The sequence below is a fragment of the Salmo salar genome, chromosome ssa09, assembly GCF_905237065.1.
Source record: "Salmo salar chromosome ssa09, Ssal_v3.1, whole genome shotgun sequence".
In the NCBI taxonomy this organism is placed as follows: domain Eukaryota; kingdom Metazoa; phylum Chordata; class Actinopteri; order Salmoniformes; family Salmonidae; genus Salmo; species Salmo salar.
The window spans coordinates 8,565,024-8,592,518 of NC_059450.1; the positions used below are offsets into that span (position 1 = coordinate 8,565,024).

Here is a 27,495-nt window from a genome sequence, read left to right on the forward strand (position 1 = left end):
TTTTCTTGACGCAAGATGCATTTATTTTTATACCCAAATGACAAAAGTTTCTTTAAAGTATGCAATGACACAAAATATCAAGTAGCTGTTTAACAAAAACATTCACAACTGGAATTTCTCCCTCAACAATCAATCATAGTATGTATCTTTTTGCATTTCAATACAAACTGCTATTTTCTTTACTCCAACCCTACATGGTACAGGTCCCCTTCAGCAGGAGGCATACAACAGCCTTAAATTAATCAATACAACGCACTTGTAGGCTACAACATTGCAGCAACTAGCATTTCAATAGGGGGGAAAAAAAATTTCAATGGGAGTGAGTGCATTTGTGTTGCTAGATAGCGCAGCGCACCTGCTCTTTACAAGTACAGTAGGTAGGGAGCAGCGCTTGATCGGCTGCCCTCTGTTTCTGGATTCCATTGGCTGTTGTTCCTCCTCTTCAGCCCATCCATCTTTATTGCTGGGACAATGGAACAAGGTCAGCTATGACACTAGTGTCATCCTACTGGGGTAGGAACTTGGCTACCCTGCTCATAGTAGACCCTGGTTTAGGTCTATCCATCCAAATAGGCCAATTCCTACCCTCATCCATGACTGATCACACTCTTGCAGCACGGAGGTTAGCTAGCAGAGCCGGAAGGGAGACTGAACCATCTGAGACTTCCATTGTAGGTTCCACCTAACTGCATCAGCTATGAGGACCCACAACGTTGACTTAGTGAGGTGGATGTCGTCATATTAAGGGGATAAGAACAGGCTAAGTAATGTGCTGGCTCGACCTTTGGGAATGTACATTGGGGTTTCACTGTTCTGTCCATATATTAGCATTGGTGGGATTAAAACGAAAACACATTCTTTACATCTAAAGAGTCTTTGTTAACAGGAGTCACTGACATCACTTGAACATGGAAGGACATTGTAAAGGGGGGGGGGTCTAGACGCTGGGGGAGGGCTGAAGGGCGGTGGTGGGCGTGGCCTGTCGGGGGAGGGTGTACATGGCGCCCAGGAACTGGTCTGCGATGCGTCCCGCCTCTCGCAGGCCGCTGAGCAGGGCACCATGCACCGTGGCTGGGTAATTCCGGATAGTGTGCTCCCCAGCGAAGAACAGACGAGGGACAGGCTGCGAAAGGGGGAGGGAGAGAGAAAAAAAGAAAAAAAAGCCATCAAAACGACAAACTCATCATCCCAAACATAAATTTGAGTGTTCCCGTCAATTAGTGTGTCAACATCAGAACGACCCTAAAACATCTGTGTCGGGAACCACTCGGTTTGGTCAAATAATTGTGGGTTGGCTAAGGAGGATGAGATTTGCACACATGCTCTGGTGGTTTAGTGAATGGGATTGGCCCAAAAAATTCATGAAATGTGCAGAGTGACTTTCTAGCGTGTGGTTATAATCAACATTCTCATTGGTTTAGAGCGATGGGCCGTTTAATGATTGATGGGGGTTAGCGTCTTTGTTTATAAGGAAATTGTTTAAATATCAAGGTAACATATCTTAACGGTGACCAACTCTGTTCTGATATATATTCATAATATTTGTTGATCAAACCTTCCCTACCGAAGCGCTCATACTATGGGCAGCAGCATGAGACAGTGCAGAGAAGCGGGTGAAATGTTACAGCAGTATTTTGACATGCACAGGCGAGACGTGCTTTGATAATGAAACCAATGGAATATAGAACAAAGTTAGGAATTTTCACACGAGACAGGAGTCAAAATGTTGGGTTTCAGTCAGATTGGGATGATAGATGAGCAAACAAATAAGCTACCACTTCCACCTGTCCAGCCAGAGCTCAATTAACCACATCTACAGACCGATTCAGTGAAACAAAATAAAATCACATTGATTCAGAGAAGTCACGAGTAGGACACGCTGAAGAACAAAATCCACTTGTATAACATGCTAGCAAAATGTTCTGATCAAACTAGAAAATATGATCATTATCACTCACCTCCCCAGCCTAATTGTTACCGAATATCCAAACAGAGATTCAGTGAAAAATCAATCCATGTCAGTTTAGTTATCTAGAGTCCCCCACGATTGTCTCAAAGCAGCGCAATGGCACTGTCCCAATCAAAACGGTGCCGAAATGATAATCTAGGAGACCACACACACACAAATTGCTTTAAATATGACTTTGGGAATTTCAGTATAAGGAAGAATTTGATACATGCCTTCAATTGCATTAGCCTACTTTAATCCAATATTTTCATCCTTCATCATAACTAAGAGTTTCTCTCTGCACTTTTTCTATGCCCAAAGGCTGTTTCGTCTCCTCACTCTGCTGCCACCCACATCCACCGCATTGTCCTCAACACTAGTTTAAATTAATACAGTGCCTTCAGAAAGCATTCATAGCCCTTGACTTTCTCCACACAATTTCTCATGCAACACCCCATAATGACAAAATGAAAACGCTTTTAGAAATATTAGCAAATGTATTAAAAATTATTTATTTACGTAAGTATTCACCCGTCTGAGTCAATACATGTTAGAATCCCCTTTCGCAGCAATTACAGCTATGAGTCTTTCTGGGTAAGTCTAAGAGCTTTGCACATAATATTTTAACAATTCTTCAAGCTCTGTCAAATTAGTTGTTGATCATTGCTAGACAACCATTTACAAGTCTTGCCATAGCTTTTCAAGCAGACTAACTAGGCCACTCAGGATAATTCAATGTCTTCTTGGTAAGCAACTAGTGTAGATTTGGCCTTGTGTTTTAGGTTATTGTCCTGCTGAAACGTGAATTCATCTCCCAGTGTCTGGTGGAAAACAGACAGAACCAAGTTTTCCTCTTGGATTTTGCCTGCGCTTAGCACCATTCCATTTTTTTTTAAATCCTGAATAACTCCTCAGTCCTTAACAATTACAAGCATACCCACAACATGATGCAGTCGCCACTATGCTTGAAAATATGGAGAGAGTGGTACTGAGTAATGTGTTGTATTGGATTTGTCCCAAACATAACTTTTTTTCCTGAATGCAAAGTGTTAATTGCTTTACCACATTTTTTGCAGTATTACTTTAGTGCCTTGTGGCAAACAGGATGCATGTTTCAGAATATTCGTATTCTGTACAGGTTCCTTTTTTCCCCCCACACTCTGTCAAATGGGTTAGTATTGTGAAGTAACTACAATGTTGTTGATCCATCCTCAGTTTTCTCCGATCACAGCCATTAAACTCTGCAACTCTTTTTAAGTCACCATTGGCTTCAGAGTGAAAGGAAGGACACCTGTATCTTTGTAGTGACTGGGTGTGTTGATACACCATCCAAAGTGTAATTAATAACTTCACCATGCGCAAAGGGATATTCAATGTCTGCCCTTTGCGAGGCATTGGAAAACCTCCCTGGTCTTTGTGGTTGAATCTGTGTTAAATTCACTGCTCGACTGAGGGACCTACAGATAATTGTATGCGTGGGGTACAGAGATGAGGTAGTCATTCAAAAATCATGTTAAACATTTTTATTGCACACATCCCATTCAACTTATGTGGCTTGTTAAGCAAATTTGTTGTCCTGAACTTTGGGGGTTGAATAGTTGCCTCCAGACATTTTAGCATTTATTAATACATTTGTAGAAATTTCATAATTCCACATTGACATTATGGGGTATTGTGTGTAGGCCAGTTTTTATTTACCTTTATTTAACTAGGCAAGTCAGTTAAGAACAAATTCTTATTTTCAATGACGGCCTAGGAACAGTGGGTTAACTGCCTTGTTCAGGGGCAGAACGACAGATTTGTACCTTGTCAGCTCGGGGATTTGAACTTGCAACCTTTCGGTTACTAGCCCAACACTCTAACCACTAGGCTACCCTGCCGCCAGTGACAAAACATATCAGTTTAATCCATTTTAAATGCAGGCTGTAACACAGCAAAATGTGGAAAAAGGGGTGTGAATACTTTCTGAAGGCACTGTATAGCCAACTGTTTTCTCAAAATGTTCGGGGTCATTTAATTTTTGTGATGTCGGAATTGGACTCAGACTTCAGCTCACTGGGATTGGGTAGGGAAAGCATATAATTTTCAGTTCTGATGCGACCCGAATGCAGTTTAGAGTTCTCGTGTGCAGTCCGGCAGTGTCAATGATGGGTGTGCTTTGAATTTATGACGACTTTATGTGAAATAACGACGTTAGGCTAAAGGCTTCCATGGGATAACCTGTTCGAGATAAGGTGCTATTACATTTTTGGCCAATTTGCTGCTGCGCATGTTGTGTATTTTGTGGAATTGCATTAGTGCAACATTGGGGAATTTTTTTCCCCCCAGGTCTTGTCATAACATTTTTTGTGGAAATGTGAAGTGGTCCCAGGATCCTGGTTACCGGTGTTAATCCCTAATATGTAGTGGATAGAGTACCGTTTCCCGGGCAGACTTAGGCTAGTCCTGGACCAGAAATCACTTCTAATGGAGATTCTCCACAGCATACTTATTGACCCAGGACTATGTTTAATGTGTATCCCGGAAACTGTCTCGTAAAGTAATGTATCACAGTGGTCAGATGTGTTACCTGAGACGCTCCGGGGATGGCGGGGCCAGGGGTGATGGGCTGGGCCATGAGGTCATAGTCGTTACCAGAGGAACCGGCCGCCACGTACGAGTAGGAGCCCCGCGCCCAAGGGTCGGCACGCCAACGCGTCACCACCGTTTCCTTGGGCTGCCGTGACAACAAACAGCAGTGAGTTTCCATGCCGATATCAGATTCCAGTAAACATGGTTGGTAAATACTAAACAGTTCCAAAGCTAACCAACATGAATAACTACATATGATTACCATAATTTCCGGACTATTGAGCACACCTGAATATAAGCCGCACCCACTGAATTTAATGTATTTATTTTGAACATAAATAAGCCGCACATGTCTATAAGCCGCAGGTGCCTACCGGTACATTGAAACAAATTAACTTTACACAGGCTTTAACGAAACACGGCTTGTAACAAAAATAGGCTTTAACGAAACACGGCTTGTAACAAAAAAATTGCAGTAAACAGTAGCCTACCAAGAAAGTTATTGGTCACTATCTTCCTCCTTCTGTGCACTGAAACCACTGAAGTCATCTCCTTTCAAAAAAAATTGAAAGCGGGGAAAAAAATTCATATATTAGCCGCGTCATTGTTTAAGCCGCGAGGTTCAAAACGTGGGAAAAAAGTTGCGGCTTATAGTCCGGAAATTACGGTAGCTTACATGACACCTTTTTTCATGATGTATTTGACTGTTGTTTGAGTGGACTCATAGAAACATAACTAGAACAAAAATTCTGATTCAAGTCAACATTCCGTGACGGGTGGACCAGCAGCTATATTGAGTGTAATTCTATGTCCAAAGAAAGCCAATTCGCACATGCCTGAGGTACTGCACTGCTTCCAAAGATGCCTTTGAGGATGGCGAGGCAGCGTCCGACGATGACATCGTCACTGATGTTCTCCATGATGCCAGCCGCCTCTCCTGCCATCAGTGCCAGCAGTATGGGGGCTGGGAGGGGGGGGGGACACATTGATGAAATTCAGAGGCATAGGTGAATGAAATTCTGTCCCAAGTCAAAATTGGTGACTTCATCCAAAATGCCACCACGTCTCGATCTCAATTGCTTACAAATCCAGCCTCTCCTTGCATCCTCCCTTTTATCTGCACTGTGGGCAACGTCACAATTGAAAACTACATGGTGGAAGAAGCTCATCATTAGGCCACCTTTCACCTGGTCGGTTCTTTCAGATCAGTGCAATGAAGGAGATAAAAGGTCGGACATTTAAAACTAAGAAAATAGGAGTTTTCCCCAAGCCACGGTGTTTCTTCATTGCTTACTCTGTAGTTTTAGGCTGGGTATCTGTAAAGCACTTTAACAACTGCTGATGTAAAAAGGGCTTTTTAAACTACATTTGATTGAGAAAGATCCCAATTGCCACAGTGTTGAGAGAATTGCCTGTGCTCACCTTTGTAGAGGTTCCAGAAGAGGAAGAGTTCTCCCCTGCTGGCTGTAGTGCTGCCCACATGGCCAAACAGGTTCACACTAGGGTCCCAGAAGACACGGTCAAAGCACAGCACCACCTAGTGACGGGAGGGACACACAATATCAGCATGAGTGATTCAATACACACCAAATACACATACTAATCTAGTCAGGGCAATAAATCCATAAGTTGGGCAATAAGTCTGGTTTGATGGCCTGTGGCGAGGTAACAAAACAGGTCAGAGCATGGAGACTGGGAGAGCAGGAGGAATTCTGAGCTCTGGGCCTTTCTGATGATGCTAGTGATCTGGCACTGCTCACTATATGGAAAGAACCCTGAAGAGTCAGATGAATCAGAAGAGAACTGTTTCATAAGAGACACCCGAGGGAAAGATGGAACTTGACCAAACGTGAGAAGCCTGAGCAACTGCATTTCATCATTGCACTAAACACAGAATTAGATAGAACTGAATTATATAATCTCTATGATTCCAGCTGTATTCGTCTAATTTGTTTAAGACCCACTTCACACAAAAATATTTTCATATTACAAAATGCTGTCATTAGATGGGTGTTTTGCTGACAAAAAGGTTGTGGAGTTTAAGCTCCATTCAATTGTATCCAGAGGCAGCGCTCCCTCTGGTGGCCACGAGGCACCACAAACAGCTCCCGCATTGCATAATGATGCAGCATTTTCTGCTGCAGCCGAATTAGGAGATAGAAACTCTGCAGTAGATGATGCACATTGGGGCTCAGTGAGAAAAGAGAGAGGGAGGGAGAGAGAGAAAGTGGAGGATGGATGCTGATCTGATTACTAACAGATTGACAAAACCCTCACTCACTCACCCACCCGTACACACTCCCCAACTCTCCCTCCCAGGGCTGATATAAACCAGGATAAAAATGCTATTTTGGGGAGAGAGGTAACCTTGTTTTTTTCCACTGTGTATGTACAAAACACTTGGGCTGATTCATGCTTGACGCAAAGCGGTGCCTCGGGATGCTAATTCAGATGCTCATGTAAATTGACAGGGTGAGTGAAATACATGTCTTGACAGCGGGAAAGCTCTATGATTTTACTTTGCTTCCTAGTTGTTTACTAACAAGTGAGCCAAGAGGCTTTTTTTTTTTTTAGACATCGATTTGTACAGCAGCAAGTCTCAAGTCTTACATTCATCTCAATCCACATGGATAAACACCAAAAATAACAGACAGTGTGGCAAAGCCAAGTGGAGGGGTGATCCATACCTTGTTGAGGTTGCCAAAGCCCATCCTCTGGATAGCTGCGGTCTTCCACTCGGGCAGGGGGGGAACAAACTGTACGGCAGGGGGCTGTTGCTTCATGACACCCAGGGGTAGGGTGCACAGAACCGCGTCACACTTGTAAATGAACGTCTGAGTGGTGGAGCGTGTGTTCACCGCAATCACCTCACAGCCTGGAGAGCGAGAGACATACACGCAATTAGTCAAACAACAAAACACACGCAAAAAGGTCCCCACCCCCCCCACAAAACAAACATGTGCACCAGATGCAATTCAATGCTTGGTAAATTTCGTGTTGAAGAAGGCCCTTTATAATAAAGCCATAATATTTGCCATGTGGCATAGGCAACAGTTCAGCAGAGGCATTTTAGGGTTACCACACATGGGATTATTTTGTTGTTGCAGGGTCCGGGGGAAAAAATAAAAATAAATCAGCCTTAAAAATAAATAAAAAACGCATTTTATGCAATACTACGTCATTTACATGACAAAAGACATTAGCTGAATACTTTTTAATACAACACAAATGACCGGCTACTCCGACAAACAGATCAATCTGGTCTTGAACTCAAACAAATAGCCCAGGGCAAAGAAGCGACACAGATTGTACAATATTAAGGGGCAATATAAAAACGCAACAATTTCAAAGATTTTACTAGGTTACAGTTCATATAAGGAAATCAGTCAATTAAAATAAATTCATTAGGCACTAATCTACAGATTTCACATATGCATCTGTTGGTCACAGATACCTTAAAAAGAAATAGGTAGGGTGTAGATATGAAAACCAGTCATTATCTGGTGCGACCACCATTTGCCTCATGCAATGAGACATCTCCTACGCATAGAGTTGATCAGGATGTTGATTGTGGCCTGTGGAATGTTGTCCCACTCAATGACGGTGCGAAGTTTCTGGATATTGGCAGGAACTGGGAAACGCTGTCCTACAAGTCGAGCTTGGAGTTTGCCAAAAGGCACCTAAAAGACTCAGACCATTAGAAACAAGATTCTTGATCTGGTGAAACCAAGATTGAACTCTGGCATGAATACCAAGTGTCACGTCTGGAAGAAACCAGGAACCATCCCTACAGTGAAGCATGGTGGTGGCAGCGTCATGCTGTGGGGATGTTTAACAGCAGCAGGGACTGGCAAACTAGTCAGGATAGAAGGAAATACGGAGAAAAGTACTGTGAGATCCTTGATGAAAACCTCAGGACCTCAGACTGGGGTGAAGGTTCACCTTTCAACAGGACAACAACCCTAAGCACACAGCTAAGACAATGCAGGAGTGGCTTTGGGACAAGTCTCTGAATATCCTTGACTGACACAGCAAGAGCTCGGACTTGAACATCTCGAGAGACCTAAAAATAGCTGTGCAGCAACGCTCCCCATCCAACATGACAGTGCCTGAGAGGATCGGCAGAGGAGGATGGGAGAAACTCCCGAAATACAGGTGTGCCAAGCTTATAGCGTTATACCCAAGAAGACTCGAAGCTGTAATCGCTGCCAAAGGTGCTTCAACATAGTACTGAGTAAAGGGTCTCAATATTTACTTAACCTCACTAGGGTAGGGGGCAGCATTCCAAATTTTGGATGAAAAGCGTGCCCAAAGTAAACTGCCTGCGACTCGGGTTCAGAAGCTAGGATATGCATATAATTGGTATATTTGGATAGAAAACACTAAAGTTTCCAAAACTGTTAAAATAATGTCTGTGAGTATAACAGAACTGATATGGCAGGTGAAAACCTGAGGAAAATCCATCCAGGAAGTGCTATTATTTTGAAATGCCTGTTTTTCCATTGAAAGCCTATCCACCATACAAAGACGTATGACCCAGTTCACGATCCCTATGGCTTCCACTACATGTGACCAGTCTTTAGGCATCGTTTCAGGCTTTTACTCTGAAAAATTAGGGAGAAACACCACTTTCAATGAGAGGACAGTGGAAATTTCCAGACATGAGTCGATGCGTTTCTCCTTTTCTATTGACGAAGCTATTGTCCGGTTGAAATATGATCGATTATTTATGACAAAAACAACCTGAGGATTGATTATAAACATCGTTTGACATGTTTCTACGAACTTTTATGGTACTTTTTTGATTTTCTGTCTGCATGCTGTGACCGCGCTTTGTTCCAATAGATTACTGAACAAAAACGCACAAACAAAAACTGAGGATTTTGGATATAAAGAGGGAATTTATCGAACAAAACGAGCATTTATTGTGTAACATGGAGTCTTGGGAGTGCTACCATATGAAGATCAAAAAGGTAAGTGATACATTTTATCGCTATTTCTGACTTTTGTTACTCCGCTTGTCTGCTAACTGTTTGTAATGATTTGTCTGCTGGGCGCTGTTCTCAGATAAATCGCATGGTTTGCTTTCGCCGTGAAGACTTTTTGAAATCTGACACCGTGGTTGGATTAACAAGAAGTTAATCTTTAAACCGATGTATAACACTTGTTTGTTTCATGAATGTTTATAATGAGTATTTCTGTTTTGGAATTTGGCGCTCTGCAATTTCACTGGATGTTGGCCAGGTGGGACGGTAGCGTCCCACACCTCCTAGAGACGTTAAACGTGATCCGTTTACCTTTGTAATAAATTTGCAAAAATTTCGAAAAACCTGTTTTTGCTTTGTCATTATAGGGTATTGTGTGTAGATTGATCAGGGAAACTATTTAATACATTTTAGAATAAGGCTGTTACGTAACAAATGTGTAAAAAGTGAAGGGGTCTGAATACTTTCCGAATGCACTGTATTTCCTCAAATGATATTATTTTTTTGCCTCTTGGGCCTCCCACGGGCCTTGGCCCAGGGGCTTCAGCCCTGGTAAGCCGCTGCATTAATTTGGCCCTGCACACACAGGTTTCCCACCACACACGTTAAAACACACACTAACAAAGGAATACACAGACTGACACACCCAGACAGACAACACAAAGAAAAGACACAGATTGACAAACAAGCATAAATGCAGCTACCCACAAATATCCTGTAAACTTACCAGAGGCGGTGTATCGGACCTGTCGTACCGCCGTGTTCAGTTTGATGTCCAGGCCCTCGGCCAGAGCCACGGGGACACAGGAGTAGCCATTCCTCACTGTCAGGTGGCTGCCTGTGAACTCAAAGTCGTCGTCCTGGACAGGAGAAAAGGGGAGGGAGAACACAAAATGTGGGTTATATATGGTATAAGGAGGGAGAGAAAACAGCACAACAAATCAATACATTTTAAACACTCAGAATGTGAATTATGTCTGCTTATTATTTGTGGTTTCTGCCTCAGCATTTTGTTTTTATTATTTTAGGCTAGGTATCTGTAAAGCACTTTCTTTGTGACAACTGCTGATGTAAAAAGGGGTTAATAAAAATACATTTGATTGATTGGCTTACAAGGGCTTAGAAGGGTACTTGCAGGTTACGGGGACTATAGCCTGGTGGTTTGTTATACTGTGTTACTTAAAATGTTTTACTTTAGTTGATTTAGTAAATATTTTCTTAACTCTTTCTTGAACTCAGCTGTTGGTTAAGAGCTTCTATGTAAGCATTTCATAGTAAGGTTTAATCCGGTTATATTCGGCCCATGTGACAAATCAATTTTGATTTGAAAAACAGTAAAAGTAAGCCTGGTTATCATCTAACAACCAATATAAGAAGAGAGGAGACAAAAGTAGACCGTTTAAGAATTGTGTGTTGTGGAACAAACAGATGACTGAAGAAATCCAGGCATTCAGAAAGACAAGTGCACATGAGTCCGTTTCAGCGGTAACATGGACTCCTCACAACGTGATGAAACTTTGTTGCCCCTTGTTTCAGCAATGTGTTGTAGCAAACAAGTATCATGAATTGCATGCACCCAATGGCCGTCACAGCAATATATACAAATTGATCTACCATTACCTGGTTGCGAAGAATCATATTTAACTAGGCAAATCAGTTAAGAACAAATTCTTATTTACAATGATGGCCTACACCGGCCAAACCCGGACGACTCTGGGCCAAATTGTGCCCTATGGGACTCCCAATCACAAACGGTTGTGATACAGCCTGGATACAGTCTATATACGGTCCCACAGTTGACAGTGCATGTCAGAGCAAAAACCAAGCCATGAGGTCGAAGGAATTGTCCGCAGAGCTCCATGACAGGATTGTGTCCAGGCAAGACTGTAAACGCTGTAAAGACTGTAATCGCTGCCAAACGTTCTTCAACAAAGCACTGAGTAAATAGTCTGAATACTTATGCAAATGTGATAGTTTTTTATTCATTTTTTATTTGCTATAATTTCTACAAACTGATTTTGCTTTGTCATTATTGGGTATTCTGTGTAGATTGACGAAGGAAAAAAACTACACCATTTAATCAATTTTAGAACAAGGCTGTAACATAAAATGTGTAAGAAGTCAAATGAGTCTGAATACTTTCAATAACGAAAAATACTATTTTTCAGCTATTTGAAGCTGGTGTACAAAACCGAAAGCAAGACGCAAAAGCGAAACTTAAGGACGAGAAGCATAGAAGTACTACACATAGAATGGATCCACCGCTTATCAGAATGGCTTTCATTGTGGATGACAGATCTATAACTCACATTCTATGTGAATCTGGTCAGGTCAACTACAAAGCTACATACTGGACCTAAGTGAGTAATGAGTGAGTGCGAGTATACCTGGTCCCAGTGCTTGAGTGAGAGAGTAGAGAGGGGCGTGGCATTGGCAAATTCCAAGTTGGCAAAGTGCCAGTCAAGGATCTGCCTGTCCCGGGACGACAAGTACACGTCACTGTGGAGAGATCGGCAGAGGGTGGAAAAAAAAGAACAGATGGATGCGAGCACATCTAGCCTGGTCCCAGATCTGTTTGTACTTTTGCCTACTCCATTGTCATTGACAAGCTAAACATTGCCATGACAACTCCATAAGAAAGAGCAGAGACAGACTGGCACCCAGGCTAGAGCACCCCACATGCTTAAAGAATAGTACAACAGCAGCCCTTTACAGTGGAGCGAAGGTGTTCAAGTGTTACCTGGGTGGGTTGGCCTCCAGTTCCTGTAGCTTCTCCTCCAGTTTGACCTGCGACTCCACCAACTCATCATACTCCTACAGGAGAGGGGAAAAGAAAGGAGTTTAACACTGAGACATGGGGCCTCCCAAGTGGTGCAGCAGTCTAAGGCACTGTATCGCAGTGTTTGATCCCAGCCTGTGTCACAGCCAGCCGTGACCGGGAGACCCATGAGGCGCCGCACAATTGGCCCAGCGTCGTCCGGGTTAGGGGAGGGTTTGGCCGGCCGGGATGTCGTTGTCTCATCGCGCTCTAGCGACTCCTTGTAGGCGGGCCGGGCGCCTGCAAACTGACTTCGGTCGGCAGTTGTATAGTGTTTCCTCCGACACATTGGTGCGGCTGGCTTCCGGGTTAAGCGAGTAGTGTGTCAAGAAGCAGTGCGGCTTGGCAGGGTTGTGTTTCGGAGGACGCATGGCTCTCGACCTTCGCCTCTTCCGAGTCAGTACGGGAGTTGCAGCAATGGGACAAGACTAACTACCAATTGCGAAAAAAAAGTGGTAAAGGTACAAAACAAAAAAAACGAGGAGAGCGAGCATTTATTTTTCTTGGCAAGACACAAAGGCCGCCAATGGAGCATTCAGGAAACCATTTGAAGTCGACTGGTTTCAGGCATGGGGGCCAACATGAGCAATAGAACGGGAAACACTGGAGTACATCTATTTGTGCACACAAGAAGGTTTAAAGTAAAGTAAGAAGGACATCAGCCCACTCAGTTTAATGGACTGAGTCACCCTGTCCAGGTTTCATCACCTACCCGTGCAGCCATTGACACCCACCTTCCCGACCCTGTTCGAGTATAACACACGCTCTCAGTGTGTGTGTGTGTGTGTTTGTGTGCATTCACACCATTTCCAGCCAGACAGACAGACCAGGCTGAGTCAAGCCTTAGAAGTGCCTTTTCAGGAGGCAGTCGACCAAAAGACGACTCGAGTTCAGACAGCAGCTGTGTTTAAACTTGCTTCCCGAAAATACACTTGAGGTGGAGCTTTATCTGCGCTGAAAGTGAGGCTGTACCGCCTTTAATGATACACACAGGCAAAGCATTAGACCACTCAAACACATGCTGCTGAAACCGTCTTGTTTACCATTTTTTGTCTCTGAGGCACATCCTTACTTCTACTTATGTCAAATGTTCACTTAGTCGTGCATTGACGTCAATGGGAAACTAGGCGAAAATTAGATTTAAGTGAAAGTTAGGATGTGCCCCTATGGTCTCAAGTACACTTCTGTCTCCTTGGCTTAAAGGGACACTTCGGGATGTTGGCAATCTACTTACCCAGAGTCAGATGAACTCATGGATACCATTTTTATGTCTCGGTGTCCAGTAGGAAAGAAGTTAAGAGGTAGTTTGTGGGCCAATGCTAACTAGCTTGATCAGGTCTATGGGTATCTACTAGCATGCTAGTAGACCGTTAGTTAGCAATTGCACTAGCACTAGTTAGCAACTTCCTTCAAACTGCATGCAGAGATAAAAAAAAAAATGTTTAAACCACATCCACGAGTTCATCTGACTCTGGGGAAATAGACAAAAGGGTCTGATTGCCAAAATCCCGAAGTATCCCTTTAAATTACCCAAATCCAATCCATCCTTTTACTGTATTAACATGGTTTGCGCTAAGTTCGTACTGTGGCAGCAAGTCAGCTATAATCATTAAACTCTATATTTCCCCCTAATAAGTTCACTCAAATTAAGTTAAGACTTGAATGGAGGAGATACTTGCTATATAAAAACGGCCACAATTATTTTGGAAAGCTGAGTAACACTTATTTTCATGAGTTGATTGAAATTCCATCAACAGCGGTACACAGATCCTACTTGATTATTTCTATTCACAAATGCGAGTGAAATGCTCACACTGTGGATGGAGCCCTGACCACCTGCCAATGTGGCTGGTGAAATAGACATCTTACCCACCAATGCCAAAATCTACCCACATTTGGCAGGTGTTCATTTTAGGCCCTGCAAAAAAAACTCTGATAAAATCACCCATAAATGGTTGAATTGAAAACACATATGTTGAGAACACCTTTAATTGAATCCAATTGTGTCTGGAGGCTAGAAATAGGTGATGCTCCAGCTAATGACTCCAGCTGTTAAATGTATGGCTTATCCACGTTGTGTGTGAGTCTGGAGGAAGTACCATACGGTACAAGAATGAAGTTTGTTTTGGAAAAACAAATAAGCAAACGGGAATGTAATCAAAGTAATGTGCCATTAACTGCTTGCAGCTATTTGTATGGAACAAGTAGTGCCCTATCAAATCTGTTTTAGGATGTTCTAAGGCCACAACAATGCTTAAACCACATCAGGAGTCCACTTGAGGTCTGGGAAAAATGGAAGAAACCTATCCTCTGCCTCTACAGAGCATGAGTGGTCTCACCTTGCAGAGCGCAGTGAGGTCGCGGTGCTTGCTCTTGACCAGGAACTCGGCAGTGATGTCTCTGGGGGGCTTGACCTCACTGGCCTCCTTGTGCTGCTGATGAAGCTCCTTGACCCTCTCCTTGGTACCCACCATCTGAGAGAATGAGGGAGGGGGAAGAGAGAAAGGTAGATAGACAAAGGAGGAGAAAACAGATTAAAAGGAGAGAGAGAGTACATCTACATTAAAGCTTCTTTTGTTGTTATTTTGACCTCTGAGACAGTGGTACTCATGGTCACCTTGTTCAACAGCTCCTTGAGATCCTCTTGGGTCTTGACTATCTTCTTCCAGTGCTCTATCTGCTCATCTTTCACATGTTTCTCCTGCAACCTATTGGAAGTTACCAGTCAAAAGAACACCTAAGAATTGATACGTGCCGTTGAGAAAGAGGGATACTTTTTTTAATTCATGAAATACAACCATCGTCACAGAATTTGTGCAAGTTGCCAAGCCCTGCATACGTCTGGACAAAGGGCCAAACACTTACTGAATGACCACCTCCAGGGCCTGGCCAAGGGACACAGGCTTGTTGTTGAGGAAGTTGAAGTCCAGCTGGTGGCTGAGGTAGGAGGTAGCCTCCAGCAGACGGTTGAACTCCTGCTCCACCATCTCATCCTTCTCCTTGGGTACCTGATGATGAGATCAACAATGAACATTAGGATTATAGAATTTAACGTTAATAATGAACAATATGATTATAGCAATTTGTTATTCATGAACATGCCGTCATAAAGAAGAGCTATCCAATTTAGAAAGGAATCGCTTCCTCTACCATTAGGAAGTGATCAAGAGAAATATATCTCTTGAACGAAAAGCTATTGCTGACTACAAGGCTTCTACAGACAGTTGCCTTTCAGGACACTCAAGGACAGACAGTTCTATTACGGTCTTCTGTGTACAGACATCGGATGCAACATTAATTATTAACAATAGGTGAACAATGTTATCATGTAGTAAAGCAATACATACGCTTGTGCATCGTTCACCCTTTCGCGATCCACCAGATGATAAACACGGGAGGGGTCGAGAGAGGAGAGAATTAACAAATTAAATAAACAAACTTAAAAGATACAATATAACATAAAAAAATTGGTGTATTTGTGCATCTCTGAGCAATGTTGTTCTCTCGATTTCCGGGGTTATTTCATATGTTCATGCGTTTCAGCTATTCGCCGCACTAGCAGGCAGAAATACAGCCGGTATGATGAGTTCTGTGTCATATGACTCAAAATGTGTGACTCTTTCCTTTAAAATGTTAAACAGATTTAACCACACTTGAAAAAGGACACTTAATTAGCTTCCCCTGCAGAAAAGGAAATCAGTTGCGCTGTGTGGAGAGTGACCAGCTGCCCTATCCCTGACTAACACCTCTGAACAGGGTCATTTTCATTAGGCACCAAACAAAATAAAATGGACTGAGACAGGTAGGGACTACCTCAACTTGTCCACTAAGAAGTGATCATTTTCGTTTTGCGTTGAAAAACGTTTTTCTATGTTTGGCCCTAATGAATATGACCCTGGCATGAAAATAACCGCAAACATCCTACCGCTGCATGACAGAGGGAGAAAATAATAGCTTGAAGAGAACACTGCTGGTTATTTCCAGTCTAACGGTATTACATTGGGAGAGTGTGGTCTCAACAAAGAGAGGGCAGAGCTGCTGTTGATGACACGCTAGGCTAAGCGGCTAACTGAATCCACCCTGCTAAGTGGTTAACTGAATCCACCCTGCGCTTTGCTTGCGTTCCGCGGAAACAAGCAGCCCTGCGGACAAAGTAAGGGCCCCGCTAACACAGCACATAGTGGTGTGCTGGATTAAATCTAAACATCTTCAGCACAAGAGGTAAATAACAAAACCGGAGAGAGTTAACATTGAGGGAACAGAAATAAAATATTTCTATATACAGTACAATGGTTGTCGGTTACATTTGTGGTTAGCAGACACTTCAAAGTCGAGCATGCTTGCACGAGACACAAAACGGCAATGTAATACGACAATTAATTTTGTTATAATGTTCTACAAGCATTTCACTCTACTGCAGTGCATTGGCATATATGGAGTGTGTGTGGCCTAAACCTCATAACTCAAACTAAGTGAGTAACCCAAATAGCTAGCGATGCAACACTCACAGCTTGACCGTTGGCTTCATACAGAGGACACTTCTGTTTGATCTTGGCTAGCTCCATGTTAACCTGCTTGCTGACCACCGCCATGGGATTCCCTCCTGGAACACACCAGATAGAACATCAGGATATAGATTCTATGGCTGTAGGCCTATAGACTAGTTCTAAGCCCACAACCTATATTAGATAGCAATGTTAGAACTACAACTAAATGTCATAGTTTAACAGCCTGGCTAGATAGAGAGGGTAGATTTTCTTTGCATATATCGAATGTGATACAACCTGAATATGACTAAACTATGTATCATTTGAAACATTTGTGGAATCTCACGGTTTTCAACAGTGTTCCATGAAACAAAGAAGAAAAGTGACAAACCATAATTTAGCTGCCCAGTCCTATTTCTTCTGACTACATTGATCAGGGCCCGTATCCACAAGGCGTCTTAGTAGGAGTGCTGATATAGGATCAGTTTGGCCTTTTAGGTCATAATGAAGAAATGTATATGGACAGGTCCTAGATCAGCACTCCTACTCCGACACTTGGCTCATATGGGCCCAGACTACATTGACATGGTCAACACCACCCTCTGCTGGTGAGCAGCTGTCACAGCAGGTCCATTTGAAATTACTGTTCAAAGTGGCTTTCAATCATGAATATTAGAGGTTGACATAGGAACAGGACTCCCATGGGTCTTGTGGGTCCAGCGAGATTCCTACAGGAACTGGAGTGAAATTCTAGAGCCAAGTTCGGGAGAGGATTAACAGCCCACAGGAACGGGCAGTACAGGAATTATTTTAAACTGAGTTGTGTGTTGTAAGCAGTTTTAGAAGGACATGATTTTACCCCCCCTGCCCCTCCAACAGTAACAGATGTTCTTCTGTTTTCAATCACTACATATAAATAAAACAGGCCCTTCAGCTGAGCAGGCAATGGAAAATAGCTCTCTCTCGTCCAAGTGGAGCCGTTGCTATGGACACACACGCAGAGAGCACATGGAGCAGATGCAGCGTAGGGAAAGCGCGGGGGACAGACAGACGAGCACCTAGCAGAGGAAGTTACTTCTGATTTGGGCATGTTAAAATGAGCACGGGAAGGAAGTGATTTTTATTGGGACAGGATAGTTATCAGGGTTATAGAACTGTTGCGGGGGGGATTGACAGGATGGCACAGGAATTTATTTTCTCTTCCGTGTAATGTTCATTACCACCGGCACTGGCTGTACGTGTGTGTAATTGTGTGTGTCTATGAATGAATGCCTTACCCAGTCCTGTCACCACCATGGCCCCCAGATCAGCCACATAGTTGCCCTTCCGGAACGTGGCCACTCTCCCCCCAACACGGTCCTGTGAGGAAACAATAACCAATTTACCACAAAGAGGAAAACCCTAACAATTAGCTGTTCCACCAGGCCAAAACAGGACACAAGGCAGAAAATGTTGCATTACTGGTCAGTATCACTGTATTAGATGAAGGTTGGATGCATGTCGTGTTCAATTGGCACAAAATGGAAGAAAACAGATGTCATTTCTCACCTTGTCCAATAAGAAAAATGTTAGTTTTCAATTGCAAAGTGTTTTGCTACAGCGTGCCCCAATGAACTTGTGCTCGTACCGATGTGTGATGCGCTATTGACCCACCCTGGCCTCCAGTACTGTCACATCCATGCCGAAACTCTGCAACTGCCGCGCGGCCGCCAGCCCAGACACACCCCCTCCGATGATGATCACCTTGCCTGTCTTCTTTGCTACAGGGACACAGGGGAATCAGAGTGGTTAACAATCACATAACCAGCTATTTTGACACGTCGATAAAAACAAATTATGTTGAGTCACATATGAGGTTTAGGGTTGAGCCCCCAAATTATTATAACTCCTTGCTATTAACCAATCAGCATCCAGGATCCAAACAACTCGTTTTATAATTGAAACTAATGCCAATGTTGATTAGATGCTTTTTTTCATTAGACTATTTTCTTCAGTTGCACTTCTCCAATCAGATGAGAATTCACGAAGGAGCATTCTATCAGGAAACAGTGCACCGACTGATGTGAAGGTACATTTCCTCTGGAAATTCTCAGTTTAGCCTACTTTTCTCTGGTAAAAAGCATTTTTTTTTAATTTAACCTTTAATTAACTAGGCAAGTCAGTTAAGAATGTATTCTTATTTACAATGACGGCTTAACGGGGAACTGTGGGGGTTAACTGCCTTGTTCGGGGCAGAACGACAGATTTTTGCCTTGTCAACTCGGGGATTCGATCCAGCGACAGTTATGAAAACTTAGGACACTAAAGAGGCCTTTCTACTGACTCTGAAAAACACCAAAAGAAAGATGCCCAGGGTCCCTGCTCATCTGCGTGAACGTGCCTTAGGCATGCTGCAAGGAGGCATAAGGACTGCAGATGTGGCCAGGGCAATAAATTGCAATGTCCGTACTGTGAGACGCCTAATACAGCGCTACAGGGAGACAGGACAGACAGCTGATCATCCTCGCAGTGGCAGACCACATGTAACAACACCTGCACAGGATCGGTACAACCGAACATCACACCTACGGGACAGGTACAGGATGGCAACAACAACTGCCCGAGTTACACCAGAAACGCACAATCCCTCCATCACTGCTCAGACTGTCCGCAATAGGCTGGACTGAGGGCTTGTAGGCCTGTTGTATTGTAAGGTAGGTCCTCACCAGGCATCACCTGCAACAACGTTGCCTATGGGCACAAACCCACCGTCGCTGGACCAGACGGGGCTGGCAAAAAGTGCTCTTCACTTACGAGTCGCGGTTTTGTCTCACCACGGGTGATGGTCGGATTCGCGGTTACTGTCGAAGGAATGAGCGTTACACAGAGGCCTGTACTCTGGAGCGGGATCGATTGGAGGTGGAGGGTCCGTCATGGTCTGGGGCGGTGTGTCACAGCATCATCGGACTGAGCTTGTTGTCATTACAGGCAATCTCAATGCTGTGCGTTACAGGGAAGACCTCCCTCATGTGGTACCCTTCCTGTAGGCTCATCCTGACATGACCCTCCAGCATGACAATGCCACCAGCTATACCGCTCGTTCTATGCGTGATTTCCTGCAAGACAGGAATGTCAGTGTTCTGCCATGGCCAGCGAAGAGCCCGCATCTCAATCCCATTGAGCACGTCTGGGACCCGTTTGATCGGAGGGTGAGGGCTAAGGCCATTCCCCCCCAGAAATGTCCATAAACTTACAGGTGCCTGGTAGAAGAGTGGGGTAACATCTCACAGCAAGAACTGGAAAATCTGGTGCAGTCCATGAGGAGGAGATGCACTGCAGTACTTAATGCAGCTGGTGGCCACACCAGATAGACTGTGACTTGATTTTGAACCCCCCTTTGTTCAGGGACACATTATTCCATTTCTGTGGAACTTGGTTCAGTTTATGTCTCAGTTGTTGAATCTTATGTTCATACAAATATTTACACATGTAAAGTTTGCTGAAAATAAACACAGTTGACAGTGAGAGGACATTTCTTTTTTTGCTGAGTTTACATAGATTTTGCAAAAATAACTTTGCCTTTTGATTGTAAGCTCATTTACTTGTGTGGCTACCAGCCAAATATCGTTGAACTTCTGTTGTCACCGGATGAAAATTAAACTATTTTCTGCCTAACGTGTTACACCAATGTATTTTATGTGGAAGAACTATTGTTGCACACCCCTCATCACTCTATTGAAGAAAAAAGTGATTAAGGAATGCGTTTTGAAAACGCATATTTCTGAACTTTTGCTATGTAATGAACACATTTTCAGTCAAAATATTACCAAAGTTACCACAAGGATTGCCATAGATTACCTGTTAATTATCAAAATTACCAAAGACTTGAGAAACTTTGGTAAATTACTGGTAGCTTGGCAAATACCTGTATACGCAAACAAGTGGTGTGTTAAACTTGCTCATATGGGCAATTCCACAGTAACAGAATGGCATACATTTTAAAGTGACATCTGAGTCAAACAAAAACCATTAATTTCAAAGTTTAACAAACCATACATCTCTATGCACAAAGACTACTTTTAACAATTTCCACATACAATTTTACTCGAAGAAGAGTGCAGATGTAAAGTTTTGTTCCGTCATTCTGTTACCAATCTCCCTCCGTTTTTTTGTTTGACCACGTTTTCCAAAAGGTCGTAAATATCTACTCCGAATTAAGATTCAATTATGTCTGCAGAAAGAGTGGGGTGTCAGCTATGATAAGACACCTCGAGTTTCAACAAATCGATTTTGGTTATTGAACTACAGTAAGTGAAGTGGCTTAACAACCAGTAACATAATGATGACATGGGTACCTGATCTGTACTATACAAAAATGCATAAATATGAATGAATGTCATTCTCTTCATTGTGATGTATCCTGAATAGGGCAACAGAGGTAGACAAATGTAATATCCTCCTTTGCATGTTAGGCTATTATTCTAATGAGCATGGCCCCCAAACAAGACCAAATTTGGTTGGTCCGGAAATACTCCGTACCAATCATAGGTGTGTATGTATCACAAGTTTGGACATCACATTAGAGAACAGTACAGTAGAGTTAGGTACAGTAAGTACAGTAAAGTATACTGTACTTTACTCTAGTGTGCTGTACTAAACTCTGTCCAGTACTGTATTTTACTGACCTATACTCTACTCAACTTTTCTTAAATGTGCTGTCCAAACTTGCGAAACAGACGTCTACAATTGGTTCCGATTTGGACTGACCAAATTTCAACTACTTTCAGCGTCCATGGACGTCCGGTGCTCAGTGGGGGAGATGGCTGGTTACAGTAAATGGAAAGAGGGGGCTCATGGGTAGGTGTCAATGTCACCTGTCTCGACCCTTATTAACTGGAGAGAGAGAGCGACAGGGAGAGAGGGGGACAGGTTGTCCAGGCTGTTTTAACACTCTTGCTTTTACCAGCACGTGACAGAAAGAAAAATAAAACAATTATTAGCTGAACATAACAGTATGCCAGTGGGAGGCAAGACAGTAGCAGGTGATCCAACTGTGGTTTGTGACTACTATGGATTCCCATTGCAGCCAATTCAGTTGCAGTCATTCTACTACTCATTATGTTACCAATTTGGTTGTGGTCACTTAATAAATCATAAACCACAGCGTTATCAGTAAAAATACTATAAATAATTGGTAGGTCTACCTTCACTTGTTACGTCTGTGAACTCTCATTATACTCCCTCATGATATTTCGACACTACGAGGTCAAAATAACATTATGATAATGCTATTTGTAAAAATTGTTTGAAAACAAAATGCCTGCAATTTCAGCCTGTTCAGGTGGGATGGAACTTTTGTCCCACATCATGACGTCACAATGTGACCCAATTATAATAGACCGATGATATCTGGGAAAAGAGGTGGGCTCTAGATCATCGTATCAGCCAATCAGGGCTGTGTGTTAAAATATTCAAACGTATGCCCTAACGCCCACACAATCAGATTGGAGGAAATAAATGATTAAATATATTTAGAAGTTATTTTCATTAAATAAAGTGAATTATTAGACAGTGATAATTAAAAAATATATATAATTACAAAGACTGCGTGGGGGCTTTAAAGATGTGGGGTTTTGGTAACAGAATGTCAAGGCACTAGGTAATATTTCTTAAACTTACAGAAGGATAATAATTTCAGCAAAAATGAAGTGTTGATATTAGTTCGCAGGGGTTTTTACTTCAACAGTGTTTTGATGCATTACTAATAGCTTTTAAGACTTTTTCTGCTAGTTGCTCCTATGAACAGCTCTTGGGGCTTCTTTTACATGGAAATGCACTTATCTAAATGTGAGCATAAGCATTATACATATAGTTACTATAGTATATCAGGCAGATAGTAAAAGGCTAATGTACTCACTTGGTAAAGGCTTGACTCTCTTGTAGATGCCAAAGTTGATGAGGCCGTGTCTCTCCAGGTAACTGTGTATTCTGTGCACCAGCACTGTATCACTGTTGTATGGCGCTTCAAGTTGTTGTGTTGTGGCTTCGAAGGTTAGCTGGATTTTCGGGTTATCAAGCCAAAGTTGGAGCTGAAACAAATCATTTGCCACAATTTCAGACCCAAATCCAAATGTACAATATTCTCCAGAACTAAGCAAGTCTTGTTAATGAAGTAGGTATGTGTTCTCACTGTGCGGTTGCGGATGTACAGGAACACTTTCTGCGTCTGCTGGGGCCCGCTGATGATGTCCGGGAAGCAGGCGGCCTCCTGGGAGGTCATGCGATCATGGGGCAGGCGGCTCTGGAACGCAGCTCCCTCCACGCCTGGAAAACCAAAAACCGCCAACCTCAACACCCATCCTGACACACACACACACCTTTCGCTACCCAATGTTACATTTGCGCTCGCAGGCACGCACTTTCGCTCAGTCTAACTCACACTCACCAGAGGGCTCCTCAGGCTCGCTGTCCGCCTCCTCCTCCACGGGCGGCGCCGGTGGCGGGATCACCTGCTTGCGCTCCTTCTCCGCCTTGGCGTTGCGCTCCTCCTCAGAGTAGTATTCGTCCTCAGACAGATTGGCCAGGCTCTCGTCCATCTCGCGGTACTCCACCTGCAACAAGAGGCACAATAAACGCTCCATTAAAACCACGTTCCGGCTCACCTAAGATGAAGCAAATGGTCAAGCTCCCTGTACTGCTCTGGTGTTGTTCACCACTAATTAGATCGACATACCAAGATTACTGTATTAACTGATGGGCTGATGGGGGTACGTGCCTGGAGTGACTTATTCCATTTTGCTCTAAGATGGGTGGGCAGGTATTATAGGTTGTTTACTTTTGATCGCTTGCGGCGGCTTGTCCTGCGACCCTCGGCCGTGTCGAGGTCCACCCCCCCGGGACCAGGGAGGTGGGGCTGCGGGGGCCCACCAGGTTCCCCACTCGGAGAGGTCCGCTCCTTCTTTTTGATCTCCACGGCACCTGGGGCCAAGGGAGGGGCCCCCACCTGGGCAGGAGCCTGGGCCTCAAGGGACCGCTCAGCTCCCCCTGGCGCCAAGGAGGTGGAAGCGGCAGCGGAAGATGAACCTGCGTCTGACTTCTTACTCGACAGCATCATGGAGGAAGACAGAGGCCTCTCCTTGAAAAAGGAAAACAAAAATCGACATCAGCCAAATCCATTCGCCGCTTTAGAGTTGTCTGTGATATGATGCTCTAGGATGACCAGAGTTACCTTTTTCACAATATTGATCCATTGTGGTCAAAAATAATAGAAGGCTATGATGTTGCATATTAGGAAAATGCACTCTCACTTTCTATATGGATAATATTCCATATCATGATGCCAAAATATGGAAAAGAGTTCTAACAACTCCATAACAGCTAACTAAATACATGAACCTAGCTATACTTAAAGTTGAGGATGCATTACAAGTGCACCAACTAGATGCGTTGACAGATGACAAATGTAAGAGGGCTCCACAATAACCTTGTCTTGCTTTACCCATTTCTCCGTGGACCTGGTAATATCCATTCAAACACTAAGAAATAAAGACAGAATCAGAAATATGGTCATGAACAACAGCAAAGTCCACCAAGCCAGGCAGCTAGACAATCAGTCCTGAGGTTTAACGTTAATCATTAGTCGAAACAGTTTAAATGAATACGCACCTGGTTTATTGGCTAACTAGGAGTAGGTGACTAGGAGTTAGTAACGAGCTAGCTACACAGCTATCAGTTAGCTAGCGATTTCTAACTAGTTCATTTTTTGCTATTGTATTTCAAATATGTGGAGAATAACCATTAGTAAATAGGCCAACTACTTGGTTAGTATTAGTCGCCTTTTCGATGGTTTCGTAAGAAAACATGTCGGACAGTCAGACAGTTCTTGGAGCTAACAAGCTAGCTATCTGCCTGGCTAAACCACTGCTAACTTAGCTATCTATATTATAAAACCCTCTGACGTCGTTAAAACCTAGTTAGCTAACTTTGCTTCTCTGACTTAACAAGGTCGACGATCAGCGTCGTGAGTGTTGTCTGACTAGTATATTATTCCTGTTGTACTGCCTACACGGGGTTCACGAGCTCATCAATTTAACTACGGTAGCTAACGTTAGCTAGCAGGCTAACAATGAGTCTCACTCAGCAGTAACTAAGTGTCTGTGTGTTAACTTGCAACTACCAGTGAAAACATTGCACTCCAATCACGTTAGTAGCTACGCTATAACATCGCATTTCACTACAGCCAATATTGGGGCCGTGGGTTGAAGAGTAAAACATAATAACATGCATACAATGATTACTTTACCTCTAAATCGCCGCAATCAATATGTCAACACAAAGAAAATCCCATCTCTTCCTCTCGTTGAATTATATGATCCGCCCCTCACCGTCATGTATTGGGACATCTGTGAGCTCGTGAACGCAACGATTGGTTATGGATATTGTCAAGGAGGGGATTCGATTAATGCCCCGGCTCTACAGTTGATTGGTTAGCGTTGATTACATTAGTTTTCGAAACGGGCTGCCTCCCGGGCGTGAGCCAAAGTCGGCTAAAACCAAAGTGACGTAGAATAGTATTCTGTGTGTTTTCACATTCAAAAGTGATTGATTTAGATAAAAACACTAACTGCCTTCTCAATGAAAACTAGTTTGAAAATTCGAATATATTTTATGGAAAAGGATGTATGTTTCTGAACAACTCATCATGCTGCCTTGTTGACAGTGATGCCGAGCGGTGCAGATTTGTTTAACCGCTTTTGCCCGTTCACGTGGCGGACCATAGGGCTGTGCACCGCAGATCAGCTTAATCGAACTTACTCAGTGATGCAGACGGTTACTTTGAACAAAGATTAGTTACATTTTCAGTAGGCTACTCCTGCATTTATTATTAGAGTTAATTAAATTGATGATGTAAACTCCCTAGAGAAAGAAAAACACACTGCACATAGTGTGGGGCGGCAGGTAGGCTAGTGGTCAGAGCGTTGGCCCAGTAACCGGAAGGTTGCTAGATCAAAGCCCCAAGCTGACAAGGTAAAAAACGGTCGTTCTGCCCCTGAACAAGGCCGTAACTTGTTCATAACTGACTTGCCGAGTTCAATAAATAAAATAAAACAAAACATAGGTCAAAAACAAGCAATGGAGCAAATGCATCCCTAGTAGCACTTGAGGCTGTTCAAGAAGAAGCATACCATTAAAGCTCAAGGCCAGTAGTAACGTTTTCTAAGATATCAATAATGTCCATAGTGTAATTGAATTTTCACCATAGAATTCAGACCGCTCTACTTTTTACACATTTTGTTATGCTAAAATTGATTAAATAAAAAATGACAAAGTGAAAACATGTTTTTAGAAATAAAAAACAGAAATACCTTATTTGCATAAGTATTCAGACCTTTTTCTATGAGACTCAAAATTGATTTCAGGTGCATCCTGTTCCCATTGATCATCATTGAAATGTTTCTTCAACTTGGAGTCCACCTGTGGTAAATTCAATTGATTGGACATGATTTGGAAAGGTACACACCTGTCTATATAAAAGTCCCACAGTTGACACAGCATCTCAGAGCAAAAACCAAGACATGAGGTTGAAGTAATTGTCCGTAGAGGGCAGAGACACAGAGTTGGGGAAGGGTACAAAAATATTTCTGCAACATTGAAGGTCCCCAAAAACACAGTGGCCTCCATTATTCTTAAATGGAAGCTGTTTGGAACCACCAAGACTCTTCCTAAAGCTGGCTGCCCAGCCAAACTGCGCAATCAGGGAAGAAGGGCCTAGGTCAGGGAGGTGACCAAGAACCCAATGGTCACTCTTAAGGAGCTTCGGGGTTCTTCTGTATGGATGGAAGAACCTTCCAGAAGGACAACCATCTCTGCAGCACTCTACCAATTAGGCCTTTATGGTAGAGTGGCCAGACGGAAGCCACTATTTTCTTAATTTAAGGTTACGCCTTCCAACAGGACAATGACCTGAAGCACACAGCCAAGACAACGCAGGAGTGGCTTCGGGACAAGTCTCTGAATGTCCTCAAAAGGCACATGACAGCCTGCTTGGAGTTTGCCAAAAGGCAGCTAAAGACTCGCAGACCATGAGAAACAAGATTCTCTGGTCTGATGAAACCAAGATTGAACTCTTTGGCCTGAATGCCAAGTGTCACATCTGGAGGAAACCTGGCAACATCCCTACGGTGAAGCATGGTGGTGTCAGCATCATGCAGTGGGGATGTTTTTCAGTGGCAGGGACTTGGAGACCAGTCAGGATTGCGTGAAAGATGAACGGAGCAAAGTACAGAGATCCTTGACAAACCTGCTCCAGAGCACTCAGGACCTGACTGGGGCAAACGTACGCCTTCAAACAGGACAACGACCCTAAGCACACAGCCAAGACAACGCAGGAGTGGCTTCGGGACAGGTCTCTGAATGTCCTTGACTGACACAGCAAGAGCCTGGACTTGAACCCGATCAAACATCTCTGGAGAGACCTGAAAATCACTATGCAGCAACGCTCCCCATCCAACCTGCCAGAACTTGAGGATCTGCAGAGAAGGGGAGGAACTCCACAAATACAGGTGTGCCAAGCTTGTAGCGTCATACCCAAGAAGACTCAAGGCTGTAATCGCTACCAAAGGTGCTTCAACAAAGTACTGAGTGACGGGTCTGAATACTTATGTAAATGTGATATTTTAGTTGATTTTTAATAAATTAGCAAACATT

At 43.3% G+C, this 27,495-nt stretch overlaps 1 protein-coding gene across 6 annotated transcripts; it reads right to left on the reverse strand.

Annotated features, from left to right (window-relative positions):
- Window positions 1-25,286, reverse strand: LOC106610674 (lysine-specific histone demethylase 1A). Of its 6 annotated transcripts, none has more exons than XM_014210127.2 (21): window positions 25,091-25,286; window positions 24,272-24,323; window positions 23,624-23,923; window positions 23,234-23,399; window positions 22,979-23,112; window positions 22,706-22,877; window positions 18,463-18,569; window positions 18,087-18,168; window positions 16,831-16,925; window positions 15,670-15,687; window positions 15,188-15,330; window positions 14,940-15,030; window positions 14,662-14,796; window positions 12,245-12,318; window positions 11,892-12,003; window positions 10,232-10,364; window positions 7,207-7,394; window positions 5,942-6,056; window positions 5,356-5,483; window positions 4,518-4,664; window positions 1-1,123 (listed from the first exon to the last, which is right to left on the reverse strand). In XM_014210127.2, the coding sequence occupies exons 2-21, from the start codon at window positions 24,314-24,316 to the stop codon at window positions 938-940; spliced, it is 2,571 nt and encodes an 856-aa protein (XP_014065602.1). In that variant the 5' UTR covers window positions 24,317-24,323; window positions 25,091-25,286; the 3' UTR covers window positions 1-937. The 6 variants fall into 6 exon arrangements, 5 of the variants coding, with proteins under 5 accessions (XP_014065602.1, XP_014065599.1, XP_014065601.1 ...); XM_014210124.2 differs by having other exon boundaries at window positions 23,228-23,399; XM_014210126.2 differs by having other exon boundaries at window positions 23,234-23,402.
- Window positions 25,287-27,495: the final 2,209 nt, after the last annotated feature.

Excerpts from the sequence above, each read along its gene's own strand:
- LOC106610674 (XM_014210123.2), bottom strand. The coding sequence starts at position 24,316 with ATGGATATTACCAGGTCCACGGAGAAATGGGTAAAGCAAGACAAG. Across the intron at positions 23,924-24,271 it reads AATGGGTAAAGCAAGACAAG|GAGAGGCCTCTGTCTTCCTC; the intron begins GTTATTGTGGAG and ends TCCTTTTTCAAG. Across the intron at positions 18,570-22,705 it reads GAGAGTCAAGCCTTTACCAA|CAAAGAAGACAGGCAAGGTG; the intron begins GTGAGTACATTA and ends GTGTCCCTGTAG.